The sequence below is a fragment of the Pan paniscus genome, chromosome 2 (assembly GCF_029289425.2).
Source record: "Pan paniscus chromosome 2, NHGRI_mPanPan1-v2.0_pri, whole genome shotgun sequence".
NCBI classification, from domain to species: domain Eukaryota; kingdom Metazoa; phylum Chordata; class Mammalia; order Primates; family Hominidae; genus Pan; species Pan paniscus.
Genome location: NC_085926.1, coordinates 23,164,453 through 23,188,233, shown reverse-complemented (window position 1 = coordinate 23,188,233; position 23,781 = coordinate 23,164,453). Strand labels below are relative to the sequence as shown.

Genomic DNA, 23,781 nt, shown 5'->3' with positions numbered 1-23,781 from the left:
AGATTTTGCATTGGTTGTTCTTTGCAGAGATCACGCATATAGACATTGTTTCCAATTTCTGTCTCAATATCTTCCTATTCTATAATTTCAAAAAATAACCCCCACAGACACTTTCCCTACATACCATTTTAGTTACTATGATGTGGAAAATACACTTTTCGGCCAGGCGCAGTGGCTCACACCTGTAAACCCAGCACTTTAGGAGGCCAAGGAGGGCAGATCACTTGGGATCAGGAGTTCGAGACCAGTCTGGCCAACATGGTGAAACCCGTCTCTACTAAAAGTACAAAAATTAGCCATGCATGGTGGCGTGTGCCTGTAGTTCCAGCTACTCAGAAGGCTCAGGCAAGAGAATTGCTTGAACCTGGGAGGCGGAGGTTGCAGTGGGCTGGTATGGTGCCACTGCACTCCAGTCTGGGCAACAGAGCAAGACTCTGTCTCAAAAACAAAAACAAAAAAAAAAACACTTTCTTCTATAAAATGGCTCCCATGATTAGTAAAATGACACAGTAGTTAGGTTTATGTCCAGTCACAGCCTCTTCCCATTTCCACTGGGAATGCCTTACCTAATGAGTTAAGACAATGAAAAAAGTAAACCAGTTAGAATACTTACACTTTCTGATTTAAAACTCAGTAAAGCTATAGTAATAAAGACAGTATGTTACTGACATAAGAACAGACATACAGACCAATGGAACCAAATTGAGAATTCAGCAATAAATCTTCACATTTATGATCCACTGATTTCCAACAAGGGTATCAAGATAATTCAGTGTAAAAAATAGTCTTTTCAACGAATGGTGCTGGGACACTGGGTCTACACAAGCCAAAAGGAATGAAATTGGACTCTCATCTCATACCACATACAAAAATTAACTGAAAAAGGATCAGAAACCAAAATGTAAATGCTAAAACTGTAAAATTCTTAGGAAAAAATATAGATGTAAATCTTCGTGGTCTTGGATTAGGCAATGGTTTCTAAGATATGACACCAAATGCACAAACAACAAAAGAAAAAACAGATATTTAGACTTCACAAAAAGCAAAAACTTCTATGTTTCAAAGGTCACTATCAAGAAAGTAAAAAAAAAAAAAAAAAATCCACAGAATGGAGGAAGATAGTTGCAAATTATATATCTGATGTACAGGACTTATATCCAAAATATATTTTGAAAAAACTCTTACAATTCAACAATAAAACGACAAGTCATTAAAAAATGGAGCAGGATTTGAACTAACATTTCTCCAAAGAAGATATACAAATGGACAATAAGCACATGAAAAGATGCTCATCCATCATCCATCAGAATAATGCAAATCAATACCACAACAAAATACCACTTCATATCTACTAGGATAGCTATCATTAAAAAAAAAAAAAAGGACAACATCAAGTGCTGCCAAGGTTGTGGAGAAAAACTGGGCCCTCATACACTGCTGGCAGGAAACACAGACTTACTATATAACCCAGCAATTCCACTGCTAGGTACATATCTAAGAGAAATGAAAACAAATGTCTACCCAAAAACCTGTACATAAATGTTCATAACAGCATTATTCATAGTAGCAAAAAAGTGGAAACAATATAAATATCCATCAATTGATGAGAAGAAAAATAAAATGTGGTATATCCATAAAAATGGAAGTTTATTTGGTAACAAGTAGGAACAAAGGCCAGAGCAATTAGGCAAGAGAAAAGAAATAAAGGGCATCCAAACTGTAAAGGAAAAAGTCAAATCAGCCTTGTTCCCAGATTACGTGATGTTAAAACCTAAAGACTCTACCAAAAAAAAACTGTTAGAACTGTCAAGAAATTCAGCAAAGTTGTAGAATGCAAAATCAACACACAAAAATCAGTGGCATTTATATATGTCAACAGCAAATAACCTGAAAAAAATCAAGAAAGCAATCCTATTTACAATAGCTACAAAAATTATAAAATGCCTAGGAATCAATCTAACAAAAGAAGTGAAAGACTCATACAAAGAAAACTATAAAACTGATGAAATAAATAGGACACCAAAAAAATGGAAAGGCATTCTATATTCATGGATTAGAAGAACTATAATAATATTTTTAAATGACAAGACTACCCAAAGCAATTTACAGATTCAATACAATCCTTATCAAAATACCAATAACATTCTTCACAGAAATAGTAAAAAAAAAAAAAAAAAAAAAATCCTAAAATTTACATGGAACCACAAGACTATGAATAGCCAAAGCAATCCTGAGCAAAAAGAATGAAGCTGGAGGCATCACACTACCTGACTTCAAAATTTATTACAAAGCTATAGTAATCAAAACAGCATGGTACTGGCATAAAAACAGACACATGGATCAGTGAAACAGATGAGAGAACTCAGGTATAAATCCACGCATTTACAGCCACCTTATCTTTGACAAAGGCATCAAGAACACGCAATGGGAAAAGGAGAGTCTTTTCAATAAATGGTGCTGGGAAAACTGGATAACTATATATGAAGAATGAAACTAAACCCCTATCTCTCACCATACACAAAAAAAATCAAGCCAAAATGGATTAAAGACTTGAATCTAAGACCTGAAACACTACAGCACAATGGTCTGGGCAAAGATTTCTTGTGTAAGATCTCAAAAGCACAGGCAACCAAAGCAAAAATATACAATTGGGATTACATCAACCTAAAAAGCTTCTGCACAGCAAAGGAAACAATCAACAAAGTGAAGAGACAACACACAGAATGGGAGAAAATATTTGCAAACTATCTATCTGACAAGGGACAAGGGATTAGTAACCAGAATATGTAAAGAGTTCAAACAACTTGACAGCAAATATATATATATAATCCAATTTAAAACAGGCAAAAGGGCCAAGCGCAGCTCACGCCTGTAATACCAGCACTTTGGGAGGCCAAGGCAGGAGGATCACTTGAGGTCAGGAGTTTGAGACCAGCCCGGCCAACACGGTAAAACCCCGTCTCTACTCAAAATACAAAAATTAGCCAAGTGTGGTGGTGCATGCCTCTAATCCCAGTTATTCAGGAGGCTGAGGCAGAAGAATCACTTGAACCTGGGAGGCAGCGGTTGCAGTGAGCCAAGATCATGCCACTGCACTCCAGCCTGGGTGACACAGTGAGTCTCCATCTCAAAAAAAAAAAAAAAATACAAAAGTCAGCTGAGCATGGTGGCATGTACCTGTAGTCCCAGCTACTCAGGAGGCTGAAGCAGGAGAATCACTTGAACCCAGGAGGCAGAGGTTACAGTGAGCAGAGATCACGCCACTGCACTCCAGCCTGAGCGACAGAGAGAGACAACTCAAAAAAAAAAAAAGGGGGGGGGGGGGCGCAAAAGATGTAAACAGACATTTCTCAAAAGAAGACATGCAAATGGCCAAAGGGTACATTAAAAAATGCTCAACATTGCTACAATGCAATATCTCACTGAGGATAAAAAGGCTTAGATCAAACAGACAGCAATAGCGGATGCTGGCAAGGATGCGGAGAAAGGGGAAGGCTCGTACACTGTTGTTGGGATGTAAATTAGTACAGCCACTATGGAGAACAGTACAAAGGTTACTTAAAAACTAAAAACAGAACTTCCATATGATCCAGCAATCCCTATACTGGGTATATATATTAGTCCATTTTCATGCTGCCGATAAAGACATACCTGAGACTGGGCAATTTACGAAAAGACGTTTAATGGACTCACGGTTCCACCTGGCTTGAGAGGCCTCACAATTACGGTGAAGGTGAAAGGTACGCATCACATGGTGGCAGACAAGAGAAGAATGAGAGCCAAGTAAAAGGGGTTTCCCCTTATAAAACCATCAGATCTCATGAGACTTATACATTACCACAAGAACAGTATGGGGGATACCACCCCCATGATTCAATTATCTCCTGCCAGTCCCTCCCACAACACGTGGGAATTATGGGAGCTACAATTCAAGATGAGATTTGGGTGGGGACATTGCCAAAGCATATCAGTATATATCAAAAAGAAAGGAGATTAATGTATCAAAGAGATATCTGCACCTCCATGTTTACCCAAGTACCATTCACAATAGCCAAAATATGGAACCAACCTGAGTGCCCATTAACAAATGAATGAATAAAGAAAATGTGGTATATACACACAATGGAATATTTAATTCAACCATAAAAAAGAATGAAATCCTGTCATGTGCAGCAACATGGATGGAACCACAGGTGAAGGTTAAGTGAAATAAGCCCAGCAGAGAATGACAAATGTCACATGTTCTCACTCTTACATGAGAGCTAAAAATGTAGATCTCAAAAATAGAGAGTAGACTGGTAGTTACCAGAGGCCAGGAAGGGGAGTGGGGGGATCAAGAGGAAAAAAAGAATATAAATATATAAATGTATATTCACTGAACTTTACACTAAAAATGGTAAAGATGGTAAATCATGTATGTATATTTTACCTCAATTAAAAATATTTTTAAAAAAGAAATACTTGGGTAATCAAGTTCAAGACCAGCCTGGCCAACACGGTGAAACCCCGTCTCTACTAAAAATACAAAAATTAGCCAGGCGTGGTGGCGCACGCCTGTAATTCCAGCTACTCGGGAAGCTGACCCAGGAGAATCGCTTGAATCCAGGAGGTGGAGCTTGCAGGGAGCCAAGATCACGCCATTGCATTCTAGTTTGGGCGACAAGAGCGAAACTCCGTCTCAGAAAAAAAAAGAAGTACTAACGCATGCAGCAACATGGATGAACCTTGAAAATATTACACTTTGTAAAAAAAATTTTTAAAGCCAGACACAAAAAGCACACAAGATTTCATTTATACAAAATGTCCAGATAAGGCAAATCTATAGAAACAGAAAGTAGACTAATTGCTGCCGAGGGCTGGTGGTGAAAGAGCTGGGGGAAAATGGGGAAGGAGTGACTGCTAAAAGGCATGGATTATTTTTTGGGAGGTATCAAAATATTGCAAAATAGACTGTGATGATTACAAAACTCCGAGACTATACTAAAAACCTAAAAGTATAAGTGAATTTTACACTTTATGTCTCAATAAAGCTGTTATCAAATAAAAGACAAAATTAAAAAGCAGCGCCAGTGTTCCATGAGCAGATCCTTGAAACACATAGAAATAGAAGTGTAAACTGCTAGTACAACTACATCCTCTTTTTTGGTTTACTTCCTCCTTTTACTTGTTCAATTACTAGACCAAAAATCAAAATCCAAATAAATCATTTTACCTTAGTCTTTTCTTCCAAAAAGTAATGAGGATTCTCTATCATTTCCCTGCTCGTAAACCTAATACAAACTTTAGCAGTAGCAGATCATAATAGCATTTGAACAAGTTAGCTTCTCTGTGATACAGAGGAGCAAGTTATCCTTTGGATGATGACGATTTTAATTTTAATTTTTATCTGGAGATTTGCTGGCCCACTAGCTGCCAGTTCTCCACTAGCACCGAGGAAGTATAAATGAACACACTGACATGCACAGATCTAAGATCTTGCTTTTAACAATTTGTGAAGAACTGTGAAAGTTATAACCTGTAGTCATTTATAAGGGGCAGTGAATCTACCTGTTAGAGGTCTGTAAGGATAAAGCATCAATTTGACCCACTCTATCCATCTGAGCTGGTGTGCAAGGCACCAAGGTAACAAGCAATTCTAACCAACTGCCCAGCACCTCTAACTCAGCAGTAGTATGAAAACATTTATTGATCAGTGGATCTGTGAAGGCCTCAGGATAGAACCCTTGCAAATGTCATGGGTCAGTTATGTTAGCCAACATGAAAGTTAAGGCCAAGAAAAATATATTCCACTACTTATAGGAAATACTCTAAGCATATACCAAATTTCACTCAAATGAAGTGTAATTTTCTATGCCTATGGCCCTACAGACTCTACGATTTTATGAGCAGAAATTTTTTCTTAGCTATAAAGTTTTGTTTTAAAATATTTACCCATTAAACTGTGAGTAATGTTTTTAAAAAGGATGACATATTTAACCCAACTTCAAAAATAAAACTATCTTACTGCATTTTTACTTCAAAGACAACAATAAAGTGAGAAAAAACTGAAATATGTAGAGGGAAATATCTCCTACATGAAATAATTCAATCTATTAAATCATTTGTAGGTGTTCTTTAAAATAATATTTGTTTATTCAAAACCTGAAAAAAAATTAACCTATACTATATTAGAATAACTTCCTCTAAAAATGCCTTACATAAAACTTTATCTACACTGAATGCTGTGATTCGGGGTGACTTGATAGTCTCAACTTCTTTAAATAACAGATTTGCACAACGCTTAAACACATACAGTTCCTTCAATATGATTCCAAAAGAAGCTTAACTAGATATCACATAAGAGATGCACCAAAATTCAGAGGTTCCATCTAACCTGACAAACACACAGTATTGGGTTGTCTGTTAAGGTTCCCGAAAATAGGATAAACCACACTCTAAGTGGAATGTGACACACACCCACCCCTACCCAGACAACCAGTAGAAAAAATCGTTCTCCACTCTCTGACTAAACAGGTAAAACCCACAGATGTTCCCTCACATATAATCTTTACATGTGATAGCAGACTAACAACTACCCAGGGAACCAAAAGGCAGGGTTTTGAGAGGCATGTGTGATAGGAGAGGTAATCCACAAAGGGAGCAGAGTAAGGGGATGCTTTCTTCTGAAATGAGATATGACTTAACTGATTAAGTAAAGGACTCTGACTTCTATTAGGCAGATAACTTTAATTTGCTCTATTTTGATAAATTAATCCATTACAGTCATTAGGCCAATGCAGGCAGTGCAGAACTTGTAAAAATCAACCACAAAAGCACTGTTAACTTTGACCAAAAATAAGCCAAACTAACACTGCGATCTAATCTCTTTCTGAAGATGGTAACCACATTTTCACTGAAATACAGATGGGCAGATTAACTACAAACCACAACCAAATATTTGACACCAAACAGTCCAAAGACCACAGTGATGCACTTAATAAGCACACCAAACATCCATATTAAGTAACACAAGCACACTGGTAAGTGTTGATTAACTAGTTTCACATTTTCTATCAGCTACAGCACAGAGGATCCTTTGCTTGCCAAAGGGAGTGCCATACGAAGGTAAATAACCTTTCTCTCTGCCTGACCCAGTCCAAGCAACTGTTTTAGAATCAATAAAAGGAGCCAAAGCCACTGCACTGCAGACCTAGCTTCTAAAGCAAACTTATCAGCTATCCAATCCTCAGCCCACAAGTGAGAATTTCCTTACAAATTCCCAAGTCAGAAAATTAACTAAAGTAGATATCTTCCCTGAAACTGTTTGAAGGGCTTATTATGTGTGACTTCTACATTTAAAAATTAAAACCTGTAATATACATTTTGCTCTATTTATGAAGAGCTTACATATGAACTAGTAATGATGTCACTAAGGCTCAAAGACAAAGTAAACCTCCAAATTTCAGATGACACTATAGTTAAACGTTTCTTTTACTTTTAATAGAACTATGGTTCAATTATTTGTTTATTTAAATAATAACCTTTATATAGTTCCTTTCCCCAGTTATCTAATAGCAAAATTGCAGTCTACATCACATGATACTGCATGTGGATTTCATTTATTAAAAATGAGCCTTAAACAAACTTATTAAAACAAAGTTGTTTATTTTGCCAATGATTGGGGTTGTCAAAATTTAAGCAAAGAAGTGTATAAAGTTCACTTATTTATCAGTTCAATTGTTCACAAAAAAGGTTACAAAAATAATATATGTAATATATTAATAATATGGGTTTTTTAAAGATTCAGACCATTAAAACAAATATTATCCTAAGAAACAAAGGATGTTAGGTTTAATTCAAACTGGGGTTTTTCCACAAATCCATCCACTTATAATCATTGACCACCAAAAGCTAAACAATGATCTGCCATCTGAAACGGCTTTGATGTAATACAGTCCTAAGAGTGACAAAAAGTCTTAGGTTAAACGGTTTTACCTAACAAAGAAATATTTGTTCTATTTGAGTGAAACATTCTTTGAATATTATTACTGTAAGTTTATAAACTGTACATGATTCATTTGAAGAACCATATTAGATTCACCACAAAGTTAAGTCCTATTAGAATTTTTCCTACACAAAATTGTTATCTTTGTTTTTACATAAAAGTAAGATCAGTAAACTCAGAAATCATACCAAGCAATAAATTCTACCTGTGTTCAACGTTGGGAAAATTTTTATTTAATCAGCCCTCTCACCTTCAATGCATAAGATTATCATTTTAAACCAGAAAAACTCCAGGTTGGCCTGGTTCCAATGCTGATCTCATCTCAAAACAGAAATAAGTGTCTTAAAAATAACCAAACAGCCATCTTCTAACTACTGCACCAGACCCAAAGCAGCAGCATAAGGTAAGAGGTTATTTTTCTCCTCTTTGTCCATGTATCTTTATAACATTAACCATTTCCCGGTAAGCACTTTTCTTTCCTAAAAGTAAACACTGACCAGAAAATTCGAGGTCATGATCATAAAGGGAGAGAGAGTTTTACATTTAACATCATTGCCTCAAATCACCCATTCTTACCTAGTCACAACCAATGACGACAAGAAATAATGTAAACCATGAAGAAACACTGTTTAATGTGTCTGCATTTTTAAAAATCAAATTCCAACAAGATAACAATACAACATAGCACATATTTTAGCCATGCTATTATTCTATCATTAAAAAAACCACTTAAGGCCCTAACACCTCTTCCACTAAAATGTAATAGTGTATTTGTTACCCTATAATTTCATTGTCTTACTGTTATTGCATTACACTACTTTTGGCAACTCCATTCAACCACTACAAACATACTTGCTGAACATTCCATTTCTGCACAGAGATGACAAAAACCATTGTCTTCCACAGTCACTTAAGTTCAAACAACAATGATGTTTTTACTAATTAATCAGACTACAACAAGAGCTGCATATAAAACCAACAGTTCAAATGCACCTTCTGCAAAAGATACAAGTAAATAAAAAACCATGAGTACTTACCTACAGTTGGGAGGAGGGTCCAATGTGATTTCTGCAAGTTCCTTCTGAATTCTTTAAAATAAAGACAAAGAACATTATGTTAAAAATATCTTCACTCTTAACAATTTATTTCATTAAAACGTTACATTTTAATAACATTTCCCTTTGGTATATTAGTTTGAAATACTAATACTGTATAAAGCATCACATCCAACAAACAATAAAGTTGCAATTTCTGCCAGGGTTTTGAGGATGCATCTAAAGGATGAGACTACCAGTGCATGCAACCTGTGGAAGGAACACTACGACTTCACTGAACCACTGACAGCACTAATTAAAATTTCTAAAGCTGGAAATTTCTGCCACACTATTCATGGGTCATTTTAACTTCTGTTTTGTATTAGAGCATTCCCATACAGGATGGAAAGCTGATATTAAGTTAAATCCAAGCATCCTGACTGATAGAATCAAATGACTCGGGATCTCATTCCAACACCTGAAACTGCCATCAAGATGCATATGGTATTCCTTCCTGGAGCCTCTAATTTGGAGCAGGTTGGGACTTTGAAGTTTAACATTATTTCATCTGCTAGAACTACCCTAATATTACATGAGCAATTAATGTCATTGCATGAGCTTCATGCAAAAAAAAAAAAAATTTAAGCCTGCTCTATCCTCATGTGTTACATTCTACTTTTATTTTTAACAGCATCTAACATCCTATGTACATACAAAAAGGCTGAAAGTGCGCCACTGTTTTCTAAGACTATACTTGGCAATCCCTTAACTATCATTCATACCTTATTAAATGTAGGCTTTGTTAAATCAAATACCAAAAAATTCTCAAAACCATTTCTTCTCCTTTGCCTTGGTTCTTAAATATGGGGTTATTAATAGCTGGATGCCTGTTGTCTGGTAATTACTGTGACAGTATATCAATAATAACTGATTAAAGTATCTTTAAAAAACAAAACAAGAATTTGAGCAAAAATATTTAAACTCAAACAATTTCATTCTACTTCTTTTTCAAGACAACAAACTACTAGAATAAATGGGATCCCTCCAATAGAATTGGTATCAACTTCCCGAAGGAACTGCATGCTACTAATATGATTTTGACTTCTCTAAACCACGTGATTCAAGGTTGGCAAGGCATTATGAATCAGAGCACGGCTAAGAAATTCAAAGTCAAAAAAATGTCATTGTAATTCTGCTAGGCCATTAAATTGAGTCCCTGAGCAAGAATACTGCTCACACATGCTTGCTCTCTCTCCCTGTGCCTCAGTTTTCCGTCCTGTAAAATAGAAGTTAACTAGAACAAACTCCGTGATCTCTTTTAACACACTGTAACTTCCTTCTAATATGGATTCTGTGAAGTATTTATATGCATACAAAGTACATATTGCCCATATTTAAATGACAGAAGTCTCAAAGATTTGATATAGGAGAAGATATTTTATGGATTTCACACAAAAGTATACAACAGACACTTCAAAACTCAATGGCTAAGTCCAGGTTAAAGACGGCCAACTAGGCACACACACTTTCACCTCTCACTCATTCAGGACCCCACTGGGTGGGTAGGGGACATACAGAAAATGCAAAAAGGAATAAACAGCAAAGAGAAGGGTGGTGGTCACCAATGAGTGAGAAATTTCAATATATTTCTGCAAGACAAAACAAATGGGTGTAAATCAAACAGGTTGAGACAGGCAAGAGGGGGCTGCAGAGTGTATACCAATAAAACAGACTACTAAAGGGGCATAGGGGGAAGTAATCAGAAATCCCAGAAGGAAAAAAAGCTGCATAAGAAAATCACAGATGAAATATGAAGCAAACTAAAATGTAAAATAACTTTAATTAAGTATCAGACATCGGGGGTGAGGTGGGGAGAGAAAGATTTGATCTATTGTGCCTCAATGCTATGACTCATTGAGAAGCCCAGAGATCATGACACTGGCCTTGTAGTTAATCTAATCGTAATATGCTGTTTGGTCTGGCATTGAATATTTAGTTATAATAAATGTATAATTTACTGGCCTTTTACTTACAGACAAAGCATAGAAGATTGGTTGTTAGTTGCACTGTACAAAGTAAATGTTATTAACCTTGAAGATGTAAAATTAAGTGTAGCTAATATAAACCAGCTAAAAGTGGATGGAGAAGATATCATCCCCACTTTACAAAGTAGAGAATAAAAAACATGTTATTCATAGGAATAAGAAACAGAAGTTTAAATATATATTTTTAGACTATAAAGGCAACCAATAATCTTTTTTAAAAATTTTTAACTATCATTAACTGGGAGGAAGGAAAAGAAAGGAAGAACAGGTAAGCAAACTAAATCCTCATATTTCAGAGCAGGGAATCAAAAGATATTACTTCAATTAACAATTCAATGAGAAATAAGTGTATTATTAAGAGTTGTACAGAAAACCAACAGAAGGAGTAAGACCAAAGACAGCTAAACAGTCTGCTTCAAGGGAATGGAATTGGGAGAACTAGGGGCAGGGGGTGGATAAAAAAACTGTTACTTTCCATTAAAAAAAAATCTATGTACTGTTTACTTTGTTATCAGAAACATGAACAACTTTTAAAAATTGTTTTTAAACTAAGAGAACCAAAAGAATAGGCATTCTAAAAAGCATGCTTAAACTGTCAAAGAAAACTATTTTTAACATAAAAAAACTTCTTTGCAATTTTCAAACAACACATCTTGCTTTATATTTATACTGCCCTTTAGGTTTAAAAAAAAAAAAAAAAAAAAACTCATAAATCCTGGGCCAGGCTCAGTATTGGTGGCTATGGCTGTAATCCCTGAGCTTTGGGAGGCAGACGCAGGAGGATCACTTGAGGCCAGAAATTCGAGACCAACCTGCACAACACAGTGAGACTCCTCTACAAAAAATTCAGGAAACTGGTGGTCATAGCGGTGTGTGCTTATAGTCCCAGTTACTCAGGAGGCCAAGGCAGGAGGATCACTTGAGCCCAGGAATTTGAGGCCACAGTGATCTATGATCATACCACATACTCCAGCCTGTGCAAGAGTAAGACCCTGTCTCTAAGGGAAAAAAAACTGATAAATCATAATTTTCTGTCATATAATTCTATATAAAATTTGAACTCCAGATCCCTATAATTCTAGGTCTATATTATTCAATACAAAAAGCAATTTACTGATGAATTCAAGAAGTCTGAGCAGTGAGTCAATAATATTATAATATATTTTGAGCCACTGTTACCTAAAATGGTTGTATGCCTCTTGACAGAAAAGATTATACTAAGAATTGCTATTTAAACGGTTGTAAGATGTCCTGCTGTTTTGAATGACAGCAATTCAATTCTATCTCAAAAGTTGTGATTATGGTATGTATTAAGTTTCTCAGCCTTGACAAGTGGGATAAGAAAGGTACCTATTTCAGGCACTGTCTCTTAGGGTGAGGAAAAATGAAAAGTATCAATAATTCACACTTACAGTGTACCTTTCCCATGATGATCTTTTACCATTAAAAGTGATTAGGTAAATCTCACAGAATTCTCTAAGTATCTGTTTTATCAGTCCCCATTTAAAAGGCAAGGAAAACTAAGGCTAATTATTTTACGCTGGTAAGGTGAAAGATGGAGAACTATTATCTTGCTAAGTCAAACAAAAAGACTTCCCTCATCAGAACTTTTAAGACAAAATTATTTTACACAAAAATCACCTGAACAATCACCTAAATTTCCAATTTTCATAAGGCAGTGCCACCTCTTAGGTTAGTATGATACAGAAGTCAGCAACTGCCCATTGTTACTGAGACAAGTCAAGGAGCAATACACAATTAAATTTCAATGTATATTACTCCACCTTATACCTTAACCGTTCCAGGAATGAATGATAAGACTACAATAAGAATACTGTGTGGGACTGTTATTTGCTTTAAAAAAATAGCAGGGGAGGGGAATCATAACAATCATGATTCCTTCAGACTTAAATGAAGAATATGGTACCAAAATTATACAGAACAGAGAAGATACAAAACACTCATTTTAACATCAATATATTGGGCTAAGGGTTCAGAAAAATGAAGCAGTGTATATGTACTAACATGTTTAAAACACACACATACATTTCTTGAGTTAAAGAAAATTCAAAAATTTACTGAGAGCCAAGTAGAACATGAATGTGTGGATACGCAGATTCGCAAAGTAATTTCTTAGCAGGAATTTTTGTAAAACCCTTCATCTCATCTAGACAACTTTCTATATTCCCTTACAGACTACATTCCTCAGTCAACCTAAAAACCCCTACTCTAATCAATTGAATCACCTAGCGAAAACCTTCCAAAATGAACTTATTCTCAAAAAAGCATCATGCAACTAATTACTAAAATTTTTTAAATGTCAAAGCAATCTTTAGAAAACACATTGCCATTGCAAATAAGAAGTCTAGAGTTTCATTCTAAATGGTGGTATATACTATATATCCATGATTCTGAAAGATCATTGATTTTAAGACACACCATCAATAATTGTGCACATAAATTTTAAGATGTGTCCCAATTTCAGAAACATTAAAAAGTTTTAAAATGTACTTTTAGAATGAAGAAAATACAGTAATTACAAAAGATTATCTACAAAAGTACTATTTCATTCTCATGTGGAAAACAAACTTAGACGAGCCCATATGATAAAAGTTCAAACTGGAATACAGTGGAATCAGTCTTTCAACCTAACAAAAATTTAGAGTCTGAAACCAAAAACCATACCTCGAACAGTATCATATTGAATGTCCAAAAATAAAATCACCATGTCCACTCTAAACAGTTAATTTAGAATAAATATGATTTAAAATTCACATTTACAGATGTATCAACCCGTAAAAGCAGCAGAATAAATTCAATGAAGATCTCAAAATAGACGTTTTATTGAACTGACTAGTCAATTTAATCAAAATAATCTAAATCTGTCACTGCAGATATAGTCCAACAACAGACTTGCAAATATAACAAGAGTGATATAGACATATCAAGAGAACAGGCTGTGATAAGAGCATGACAATTTTTTAAGAAACTCTTGCCAAAGAAAAGCAAAAATGCATCTAAGATGTAACTGTAATCTTTCCTCCTAACTCTGAGACAGAAATTAATTTCTACTGCTGTTTAAATACCCACTTAAATGTTTTCTGTATTATATACCACTATTCTATAATATCACAAATGAGATTTTTCAAATCATAGGTCTATACCAGCTTATTAATTCTATAATTACTGCATTACAATTATTAATTCTACAATTATAGTACATTTCATATAATAACTGAGCACCTACGTGCAAGCACTTTTCCTAAGTCACTACAAAATGTATTTAATTACGGCATCTGAGTATTTCTAGTTTAACAATAGCATTAAGGCCTCCAAGGTTAACATATACCTCATTTTTCCAAAGTTTGTACCAAACAGACTTGAAAAATATCACTGTAGATTTTAACTGACATAAAGTCTATCAGTGACAGCATCAGTTTTGAGAGCTTACTATGTGCCAAATAAATGCTTTATCACATTTAGTCCTCACAAGAACCTTCTGAACAGCGTACCGTTATCATCTTCCTTCTACGAAAGAAGAAATCAAGGCTTTGAGCTGTTAAATTATACATCAGGATCACAGAGGCTAGGCACAGTGGCTCATGCCTGTAATTCCAACACTTTGAGAGACCAAGGCAGGAGGACCGCTTGCAACCATGAGTTCAAGGCCAGCCTGAGCAACATAGTGAGACTCCCATCCCTACAAAAAATACATTAAAAATTTAACCTGGTGTGGTGACACAACCCTGTAATCCCAGCTACTTGGGAGGCTGAGGCTGGAGGACTGAATGAGCCCAGGAGTTGGAGATCATACCACTGCACTCCAGCCTGGGTGACAGAGCAAGACTCTGCCTCAAAAAAAAAAAAAAAAGACCACAGAGCTATAGCTACTAAATGCTAGAACCTAGATTCAAACGTAGATGCTGTCTCTAGAGTTCAAGCTCTTCAATGCTACTCTTTATCTCATAAAATGACACTATTTGGGAAAGACTTCTCATCTGAATAAAAATGATCGTCAACAAAAAAGTGTGAAATAAAATTTATTTTGAAACTACCTCTAACTTTTAATCTTCTGAACACACTAGTACTAAGATCCTAATATCCATGGAAAAGCCGATCCCCATAAGAAGCTCAGGGTTCCAAGGCAGCCAGTAAATAAATACTGTGACTGTACTCTGCTAGGCACTGTGGACATGGCAGTGAACTTAAAAGATGTGGGGTCCTCTGTCCTCATAATTCCCAATTTTTTTCCTAAGTTCAGCAGAAATGGCAAAGAACCAACAACTTCACTATCAGCTGAATTGGAGGAAGAGCGAGGGGAAAATAAGGTTTTTTAAATTAAAAAATTAGTGGTGAAGCCGCATTTTTATATTTAAAATAAATAGTACATAATTACATCATTTCATACACTGTCACCCGAAAACCAACTGAAGACCTTTCTAGAGGAAGATCATGAACCACAATTTGAAAATCACAGATTCACAAGAATTTGCCAATGGAGGGATTCTTTCAGCCAGGAAGCAACTCAAAAGAGACTTCCTATTTTCACCAATGCAATACAACCACTTTCTATTTACTGCCAATCAGGCACTGCGCTGCGCTCTGCACATACATTATCTCTAAACTAGGTTTTATCTCCTACATACAGTGCAGAAAAATATCTTCTATATTTTTCCCTCATGAAATCTATCATTAGGTTTGAATAATCTGTACTTTCTCTATATACTGTAGTAAAATAAAGATGACCCACGTACTTGAAAAACTCATGTTCACACATAAAGCAATACATCTTTCATAAGCAGAATTTGGTCTTTGACATATCACCCAAGAAATATGATTTTAAGGTATTTTATAGTGGTGCTCCCAGTTAGAGGAAAAGGCAGAGCCTCACCACAACAGGTGACTTTGCTAACTAGCAATCATAGAATAAAGCACAGGCCCAGCAGAACCCTATTCCCCACAGACCTGGCCAACCAATCCTTCCCCTTTTCTGACAAACTGAAGAGGCCCTGTAAAAACTCAATCAGACACTGAGGACTGAATTAGATTTTCCTCATCTGCATGGAACTACAATCTGTACCTGAACATCTCCTTCCCACCTACATCGACTCCCTTCTTTCACCTAAACGTCATATTTTCTCTATTCCCCACCTTTCTCATCCATCCTAACCCCACCCCCCATTTTCCAGGTCACCTCTAAGCAGGTCATTTGTGTTGTGGTCTGGCAACAGAAGGGTCAGCCAGCTGAGTCCCCGGTAATTGTGTTGTGATGGCAAAACAAACTGAACCCTCTTCCCCACCCTAGCATGGTCTAGTATGGCAGGTCTCAAAGTTTAAAGTTCAGGGCTCTCTGACTTTCAAACAGCTCCTTCAACAGAGATCAGCAATACACCCCCATGAAAGGGAAACTGAATACTCTAGTACCTTGGAATAACCACTCACCATCCCTCCAACATCTCTCACCAAGGGTCCTGAGAAGGTTCTTTCCAACCCTGTAGACTGACTAAGCCAAAGGAAAACAAGGTCTACTAGAACAAAATAATGGTTTTTTATCTTTGAGAAAGGAGTTCCCCTTAACCCACACCATAAAATAACATATAAAGCTGTAATGCAACATTCAGGCATTCCACTATGCCTACAAGTTACAGATCGCTTTTATGTATACTTCCGACTTGGTCAATGTAAAATATATGAAAACAAAGCAAGAACATAAAATCACAGGATCAGGAAAGACACTACATTTAATTTATCTTTCAAATTATTTTCCAAGAGATATTCTATAATGTAACAATATCAAACAGATTCCCTTTAAGTCCAGTGACATGCCAATCATTTTAAGAGATTGAGTACCAACAGAAAATCATTCAAATACCTACTTTCCAGATCCATCTATTCTCTAGAGAAAGAGAAAATCTGTATCAAGATGGATCCACTGACTAACGTAATGAAACCAAGATGCACCTGTTGCTAATGTCAGCATTTCTGACTTTACCAACTGGGAGTAGTGGAAAATAAACTGTCACTCACTCAGTAACTACTTCAAAGATTCCTAATCTCTATTCTGTGTTACTGAACAGAAAAAAAATATTTATGGTCAAGTAACCATAAATGAAACTACTGCAATTTTACATACACAACCTGTATATGTTTCCCTGATAATACATAAACACATAAACACACTATGGAAATGTATTTTATGAATTTGCCTTGCCATTTAACTGACTTTAAATACTGAAGTTCCCTATGGTTAAAACCATGTAAACGAGATCATCTTGAAGGGAAAAGAAAAATCCATGAAGTTCACGGCCGACATCCCAGAAAAAATGATTAAATGCAAGAGAAAAATAGAACTTAAGATGATAAATTGATACCAACAATAAAAAGGTTATAATAACTGAGGTACCTTTTAGCACTAGTTGACAATTTAGCAGCGGTTTTGCTGGATATTTTTCCCTCCTTTTTCTTGGGCTGAACTTGTTCTCTTTCTGGTTCTTGCTGAACACTTTCACGTTGATCTCCATCGGAACTTCCTCCACTAGTGCTTGGACTGTCATCAACTCTTTGTGCCTCAGTGGACATTTTAGATCCTGGATTAAAGAATCAAAAATCATTTATTTAGCTGTACTACAGTAAGCTACCTCCAGAACACAGAGAATGAGCCTCAAAGTAAAACAAGTAAATCTCAATATAAAATGGATTAAATTGGTCATTTACAAAACAATGCAGCTTTGGGAGTTGCTAAAACTTTTCCTTCATCCATTCAAAATGTATTCTAAAATGAAAACATACAAAATTTATACATGAAATGTTCATAGCAACATTATTCATAATAACCAAAACTGGAAACAACTCAAATATCCACTAACAAATGAATGGATGAACAAAATATAGTAGTATATTCATATAATGTACTGTTAGCCATAAAAAAGAATGAAGTACTGTGTCTACATGCTACAAAATGGATGAACCTTGAAACATTCTGGTAAGTGAAAGAAGCCGGCCACAAAGGACCACAAACTGTTTTTGACTATTTATATGAAATGTCCTGAACAGGCAAATCCATAAACATAAAATTCAGTAGTGAACCTCACGCCTGTAATCCCCAATGTTTTGGGAAGCTCAGGGAGCACCAGCCTGGGCAACGTAGCAGGACTCAATCTCTACAAAAAATATGATTGATACCACTGCATTCCAGCCTGAGTGACAGAGCAAGACCCTGTCTCAAAAAAAAAATTAATAAAAAAATAAAATGGGTAAGTGGTTGCCAGGGAGTGAGGGGAGAGTAGTGAAGAGTGACTGCTAATGGGTATGATGCTTCCCTGTGGGGTGATAAAAATGTTCTTAAATTAGATAATTATAATCTTGCACAATTCTAATAATAAATATTCTAAGAACTACAGAGTTGTACATTTTTAAAGGGTAAATTTTATAGTATGTGAATTATATATCAATAATGCTGTTACAGAAAATATGAAAAAAATGATTAAGGGTCTACTCTCTACCAGGCGCTGTGCTAAGCCCTTTGGTCCCACAACTGTGAAAAACCTCGACTAGCCAACTTGCTAAGTACAAAAACGAAGGTTAGTACAAATACTTGTGGGAACACAAAAATGGGACGACACTTTCAAATCCCTATTCAATCAATACATCCTCAGGGCTGGGCTAAGGTTAAAATTCTCCAAACTAGTAAGTTGTTGTAAGTAACCTTTGTGATAACAGAAGAACACAGAGGCCTGCATGACTGCATGATTCTAAATAAAAACTGAACCATATGACAGCATTCAGCTATATACTAAAGCAACCATATTTCACAAGAGATGAAGACACTGAAGATTTTTTTTTTTCTCCCCACATTCTGGCTAAAATATCCCTCAAGGCTTTCAAATTCCCTTTGCTCTGAGTTCAGGCCCCCCAAGCAGTTCTGATTACCAACTCAATTTCCTCAATACCTTGATATTTAGGTAGCTGTTATAATCTAGACAGCAGACACAAACAATTCCAGTAAGTGAAAAGGAGTATCTCTCCTCAACTGTCATTCTATCATAATCAATTTCTGAGTTTGATGACTATGAATACATCCCTTATGAGCTGACTAGCTTAAAGTGTTCTGAGAAATCCGAACTGAACCAACAAAACCCATGCCCAGACTCTAAAAGGCCTTGTGCTCCCCATGGTTTTGTCACCTAATAATCACTTTCAGCACTGTATAGCTATCTTCTCAGACACCTTTTTAAAAACAAAATACCTATACTTAATAAGTACCATTAACAGCAAAAAATATATCTTTAAAAATTATAGGTACACTGAACAAATTCCTTTTGAAATGGATCCTTTTGATTACTCTTAATCAAATTACAACTTGAAATAAAACTGTTTCTGATATGATCAAGAATAAGAACAGGTAAAGATACCTCAAATAAAGCAAAATTTTTAAATTACTATAACTTAGTACAAATGGATAGCTATTTGACACTGATGAAAATTCATCATTACTAAAGATTTAACTTGTAGCTTGCTCTAAGCCAAAGCAATGTTGTAACACCGATCTTTAATGGACTGAAATTTTTGTAAGACAAACCAAAAAGCACTGCAAAAGAATGGAAGCATCAGGAAGTACAGAGCCACAAAGAGTCAACAGAAAATAGTGAATCCTTTCACTGACACACCACACACACCACCACCAGCACCCCTTCAACCCCAACAGCTCCCCATGCCAAACAGAAACAGATCTGCCCCAACAGCTCTGAAACATACTAACGGAAAAGCTGACTACTTTTCTACCTATTCTGTAAATGAAGAGCACCAGTCTCCACAGCTGTGACATCTTTTATGAGCACTAAAGTCACTTAATAGAACACTGAAATTTTATATCAGTATGTTTCACATCTAGCTCTAAAAGTCGTAACATATTTCTTGCTTTTTTTCATTTTTATTTCACTCTAAATTCTCATTCTTGGATTTAATATTTTTTTCACCTTCTTTCAGTTAAAATATATCAGAAGTTTAAAATCTTGTAAGTATGTACATAATGGCATATCAGATAGGGCGGCATGCATGAGAGTGAAAAAGAGAACAATCCTCAGGGAAAGGTGCTCAGATATAGCAAAATGCTGCCAGCAATACCTTAAGAAATGTGAAATGAGTGAGAAATCATTTTATACATTTTAAAACAGGAGCAATCCATTCCATGACAAATATATGGGTACCTCAATGAAATAATATTCTCTATACTGAGGCTGCAGCTTCAGTTTAATAAACTATGATTTAATAAACTATGCTGAGAGTTTCAGTTGTGTATCACATTAGTTATAAAGCCACACATTCTTCTCAATATTCTTATTTATGTGCATTTACATACTATCGAATGCCATAGTTATATAATTACTTAAAAAGATTACTCAATGATGTGATCTGAGCCATAATCTGAAACTCAAATTTCTACTGCCGAATATTAGAGGAAGATTAAAATAAAAATTAGTCTCACTAGAGAACTAATAAAAATACTATTAGAAATTCCCCAACAGAGGTGTAATTTCTGGTTTCACATTGAGGAAAAGAATTATTCCCACTTTTGAGTTAAGACATATTTCATCCAAATGTTAACCTACAAATGATAAATCCATCTGAGGCCACTGATAACCACTATAGGAACTTTTAGAAATAAAGTTTTCACATCTCTTTTTCAAATATCAATAATAAAAGGAATTTCTCCTGGGTTTGTTTTTTGAATGCTTGATTACAGAAAAAGTATAGAAAAAAATTATTGTACCACTCGGGTGCAACGAATTTTTATGAAGAAAAAGTAGTCTATAAATCAATTTAATTAGTCATAAGTGTAAACTTGATGTCTTGTCTCTCTAAAGTACAAATGAATAAAAATTCCTGAATTAAAATCCTTTAAACATTATCTTCTAAATTAGCATTTTAAAATTAATTCCTAAATAGCTAATCTGATCCGATTATCTCATCTACAGGGAAGATAAACTTAAATCCCAGGGTTATAAACAAACAGCGACTCTCCAATGATACTTTCAAAGATATTGAGAGATATAAATACGCTTACTTCATAACTCAAAGTAAAATTTAATTTTTAACCATAAAATAAGTAGTCCTTCCTAAAACTATATTAAGAGGCTTACATATTGTTACTGCTTCAACACAAACTGTCTAAGCTTGTATTAGCTATGTACCCTATGTTGTAATTACAGTCCTGGAAATTAGCAACATACAGTGAATGAAACTCACATGTTCCGTAAAAATGAAATGATTTGGCTTGAAATATTACTGACTACATAAAGGCAACTATAGTCATTCCATAAATCCAGCCTACTATCCAGGTAAGCCTTATAACAGTATCTACTAGTATAAAACTGCAAAACCAAGTGTTCATTTAAGCTTTTATAACAGGAAAGCGTTTAATTCTGTCATATATGTCTTGCTGTCTTCCTACTCACGTTTCTAAACTTTTCTAAAATGTAAAATAAATATATAGTATATGCACACAGCAATATCCAGCTTTAAATTTAACTGCAAAGACATTTATGCAGAAAATAACAGTGGAACACCTGATTTGGGGGTAAAAGGTGCTGCAGGGGAAAGAGAATGGGGTATGGTGGCATTATATGAAAACTCTCTATTTCAGCGTCAGCCCACATACAGAATTCCAAAGAGCCAAGGAGCATCCAAATTGCCGTAGTAAAGGCAAATATTTAGATTCACAAAGTCCAGACTGAATTATCACATATCTAGAAACATACTTTTTAAAGAAATCAGGGATTAAAACTAAGAAGAGCGTAAAATCTTTTAGAACCGCGAGATACTTTGAGGGTAAACCCTAGCACTTCCTTTCGTACTTTTAAATAAAAATATTTTAGTAGACTCTCAAGAATACACAATACAAAACGATGAATCTTGAAAACATGCAAATGGGTCTAACAGCCACCGAGCACAGGATGATGTCTTTCTAAAGCAGCCTTAATTTCCTTAAGGGAAGATGGATTGGACATTTCTGGTTGGTCGTGGGGGAAAAAAGCCACAAGAAGCCACGCTTTATCTTCATTAGAAATGGTAAAGGGCAAAAAGATCAAAACATTATGAGAGAGAGCGGAGAAAAGAGGGGGAGAAGTGGGGTGGGGGGGAAGGGGGAGAGGACAGAGGGAATCCAGTTTCAAACCAGGCCAGTGGGGGCTGCAGAGAAGAGACCAGAGAAAAATGGGCTTCGGTTCCAAACTGTGACAAGCGCCAGGCATCACAAAAGACCAATACAACACACACCCCTCACCAGGACACACACAAATATACCCCACAAGGTCTTCTCCGGGCGGGCCACCGGGGTGCGGCGGCGAAGGAGCCAAACCCGGCACTCGCCAGGAGACACACCATGTGCAGCAATTATGCAATTAGGGAAAATAGCAAAAGATCAAGCCGGGCACTTTCCACCGTGACATTTATCCTGTACTTTTGCAAAGACTTAGTTCCAGGATGCGGCTAGGAGAAGGAAGGCGCTGGGAGGGTTGAGAAGGATGGGGAACTGAGAACGGAAGGGGGTAGAAGGAGGACAGGGAGAGAAGAGGCAGAAGGGGGGGATGGGAAGAAGGGGGAGGGGTAGAAAGGGCGAGAAACGGGGGCAGGAGGCTCGCGGGAGGGGGCGTAGGGAACCGGGCACGGGGAGCGAGGAAGGAGGGAACTAGGGCACGAGCGGTGTAAGCAGAGACCTGCGACGAGGAGGGGAGGTCGGGGGAGTGAGGAGGACGCCAGCGAGAGGGAGGACGCCCGAGGAGGGGAGGCACCGGCGCGGCCCGAGCGAATACCTGAGGGGGGGGTGTCCGTGCAGGTCGCAGGCTCGAGCCGAAGCCCTGGGAGAGAGCTGCCCAGGCGCGAGGGGGAGGGAGACTGGGGAGGCCCCAGGGACGGGATGTCCCCTGCGGACCGTCTAGTCACCGAAAGCCGGACCCACGCACCACGCACCCGACCACGCCTGTCCCCGCCGCGCTCGCGCCCGCCCGGACTCACCCTCAGCGCCGCCGCTGCCGCCGCCCCCGGCCGTTCCAGCTCCGGCTCCTGAGGCTGCTGCCCGCGGCTGTCGCTGTGGCTGCCCCTGAGTCCTGGAAAGTGAAGCCACCACCTCCGGGAGCCGCCGCCGCCCGGCCGTCCGCGCGCGCACCCGCGAGTGCGCGTGCCTGCGCGCCCGCCCGGGAGAGACCGCGAGAGCGCGAGCCCCACGTCGGCCATGCGGCGCCGCGCGCCTCCCTCCTCCCCCCGCCCCTCCTCCTCCGGCGCGCGGCCGCGAGGGGGCGGGGGCGGGCGCGCGCCCGGGCGGGCTGCCCCGCCGGTCGGGAGAGGGGGTGGGGAGGCGGCGAGGAAAAGTAAAGTGACAGCTGGGTCCCGCGCGCAGACCGGGCTCTGACGGGGGTGAGCGAGGGGCGTCCCACGGGGAAGGAACGACAAGGACGGGGAGAAGTGGGGGAAACCGAGGCTGACGGGGTGGCTTGAGGGGCGGGGACGCGAGGACCTTGCCGGGCACGCGCATTAAAGGGAAACGCCGGCTGGGGGTTAGGGGTTACCCCAAGACGGTGCAGGCAGTGGGACGAGGAGGCCTTTTACCCCCATCCACCGCAGCCCTTGACTTCACGCTCGCCTCGAAGCTTTCGCAAAGTAGATACGGGGACTGACCCTGTTGACACACTAACCCAAACTCGCAGACGCGTGGGGCTCGCAT

General features: G+C 37.6%; 1 protein-coding gene across 3 annotated transcripts in view; it reads right to left on the bottom strand.

The window, feature by feature from the left end:
• Positions 1-23,332, bottom strand: part of UBE2E2 (ubiquitin conjugating enzyme E2 E2) — a 385,761-nt gene extending 362,429 nt beyond the window's left edge. Inside the window, exons 1-3 of one of the 3 annotated variants that reach the window (XM_034955968.3) lie at positions 23,076-23,332; positions 17,467-17,650; positions 9,022-9,072 (exon numbers count right to left, since the gene is read on the bottom strand). In XM_034955968.3, the coding sequence (XP_034811859.1) occupies positions 9,022-9,072; positions 17,467-17,642 (227 nt within the window). In that variant the 5' untranslated portion in view covers positions 17,643-17,650; positions 23,076-23,332. The other 2 variants (XM_055109560.3, XM_003826171.5) reach the window with 2 other exon arrangements.
• Positions 23,333-23,781: the final 449 nt, after the last annotated feature.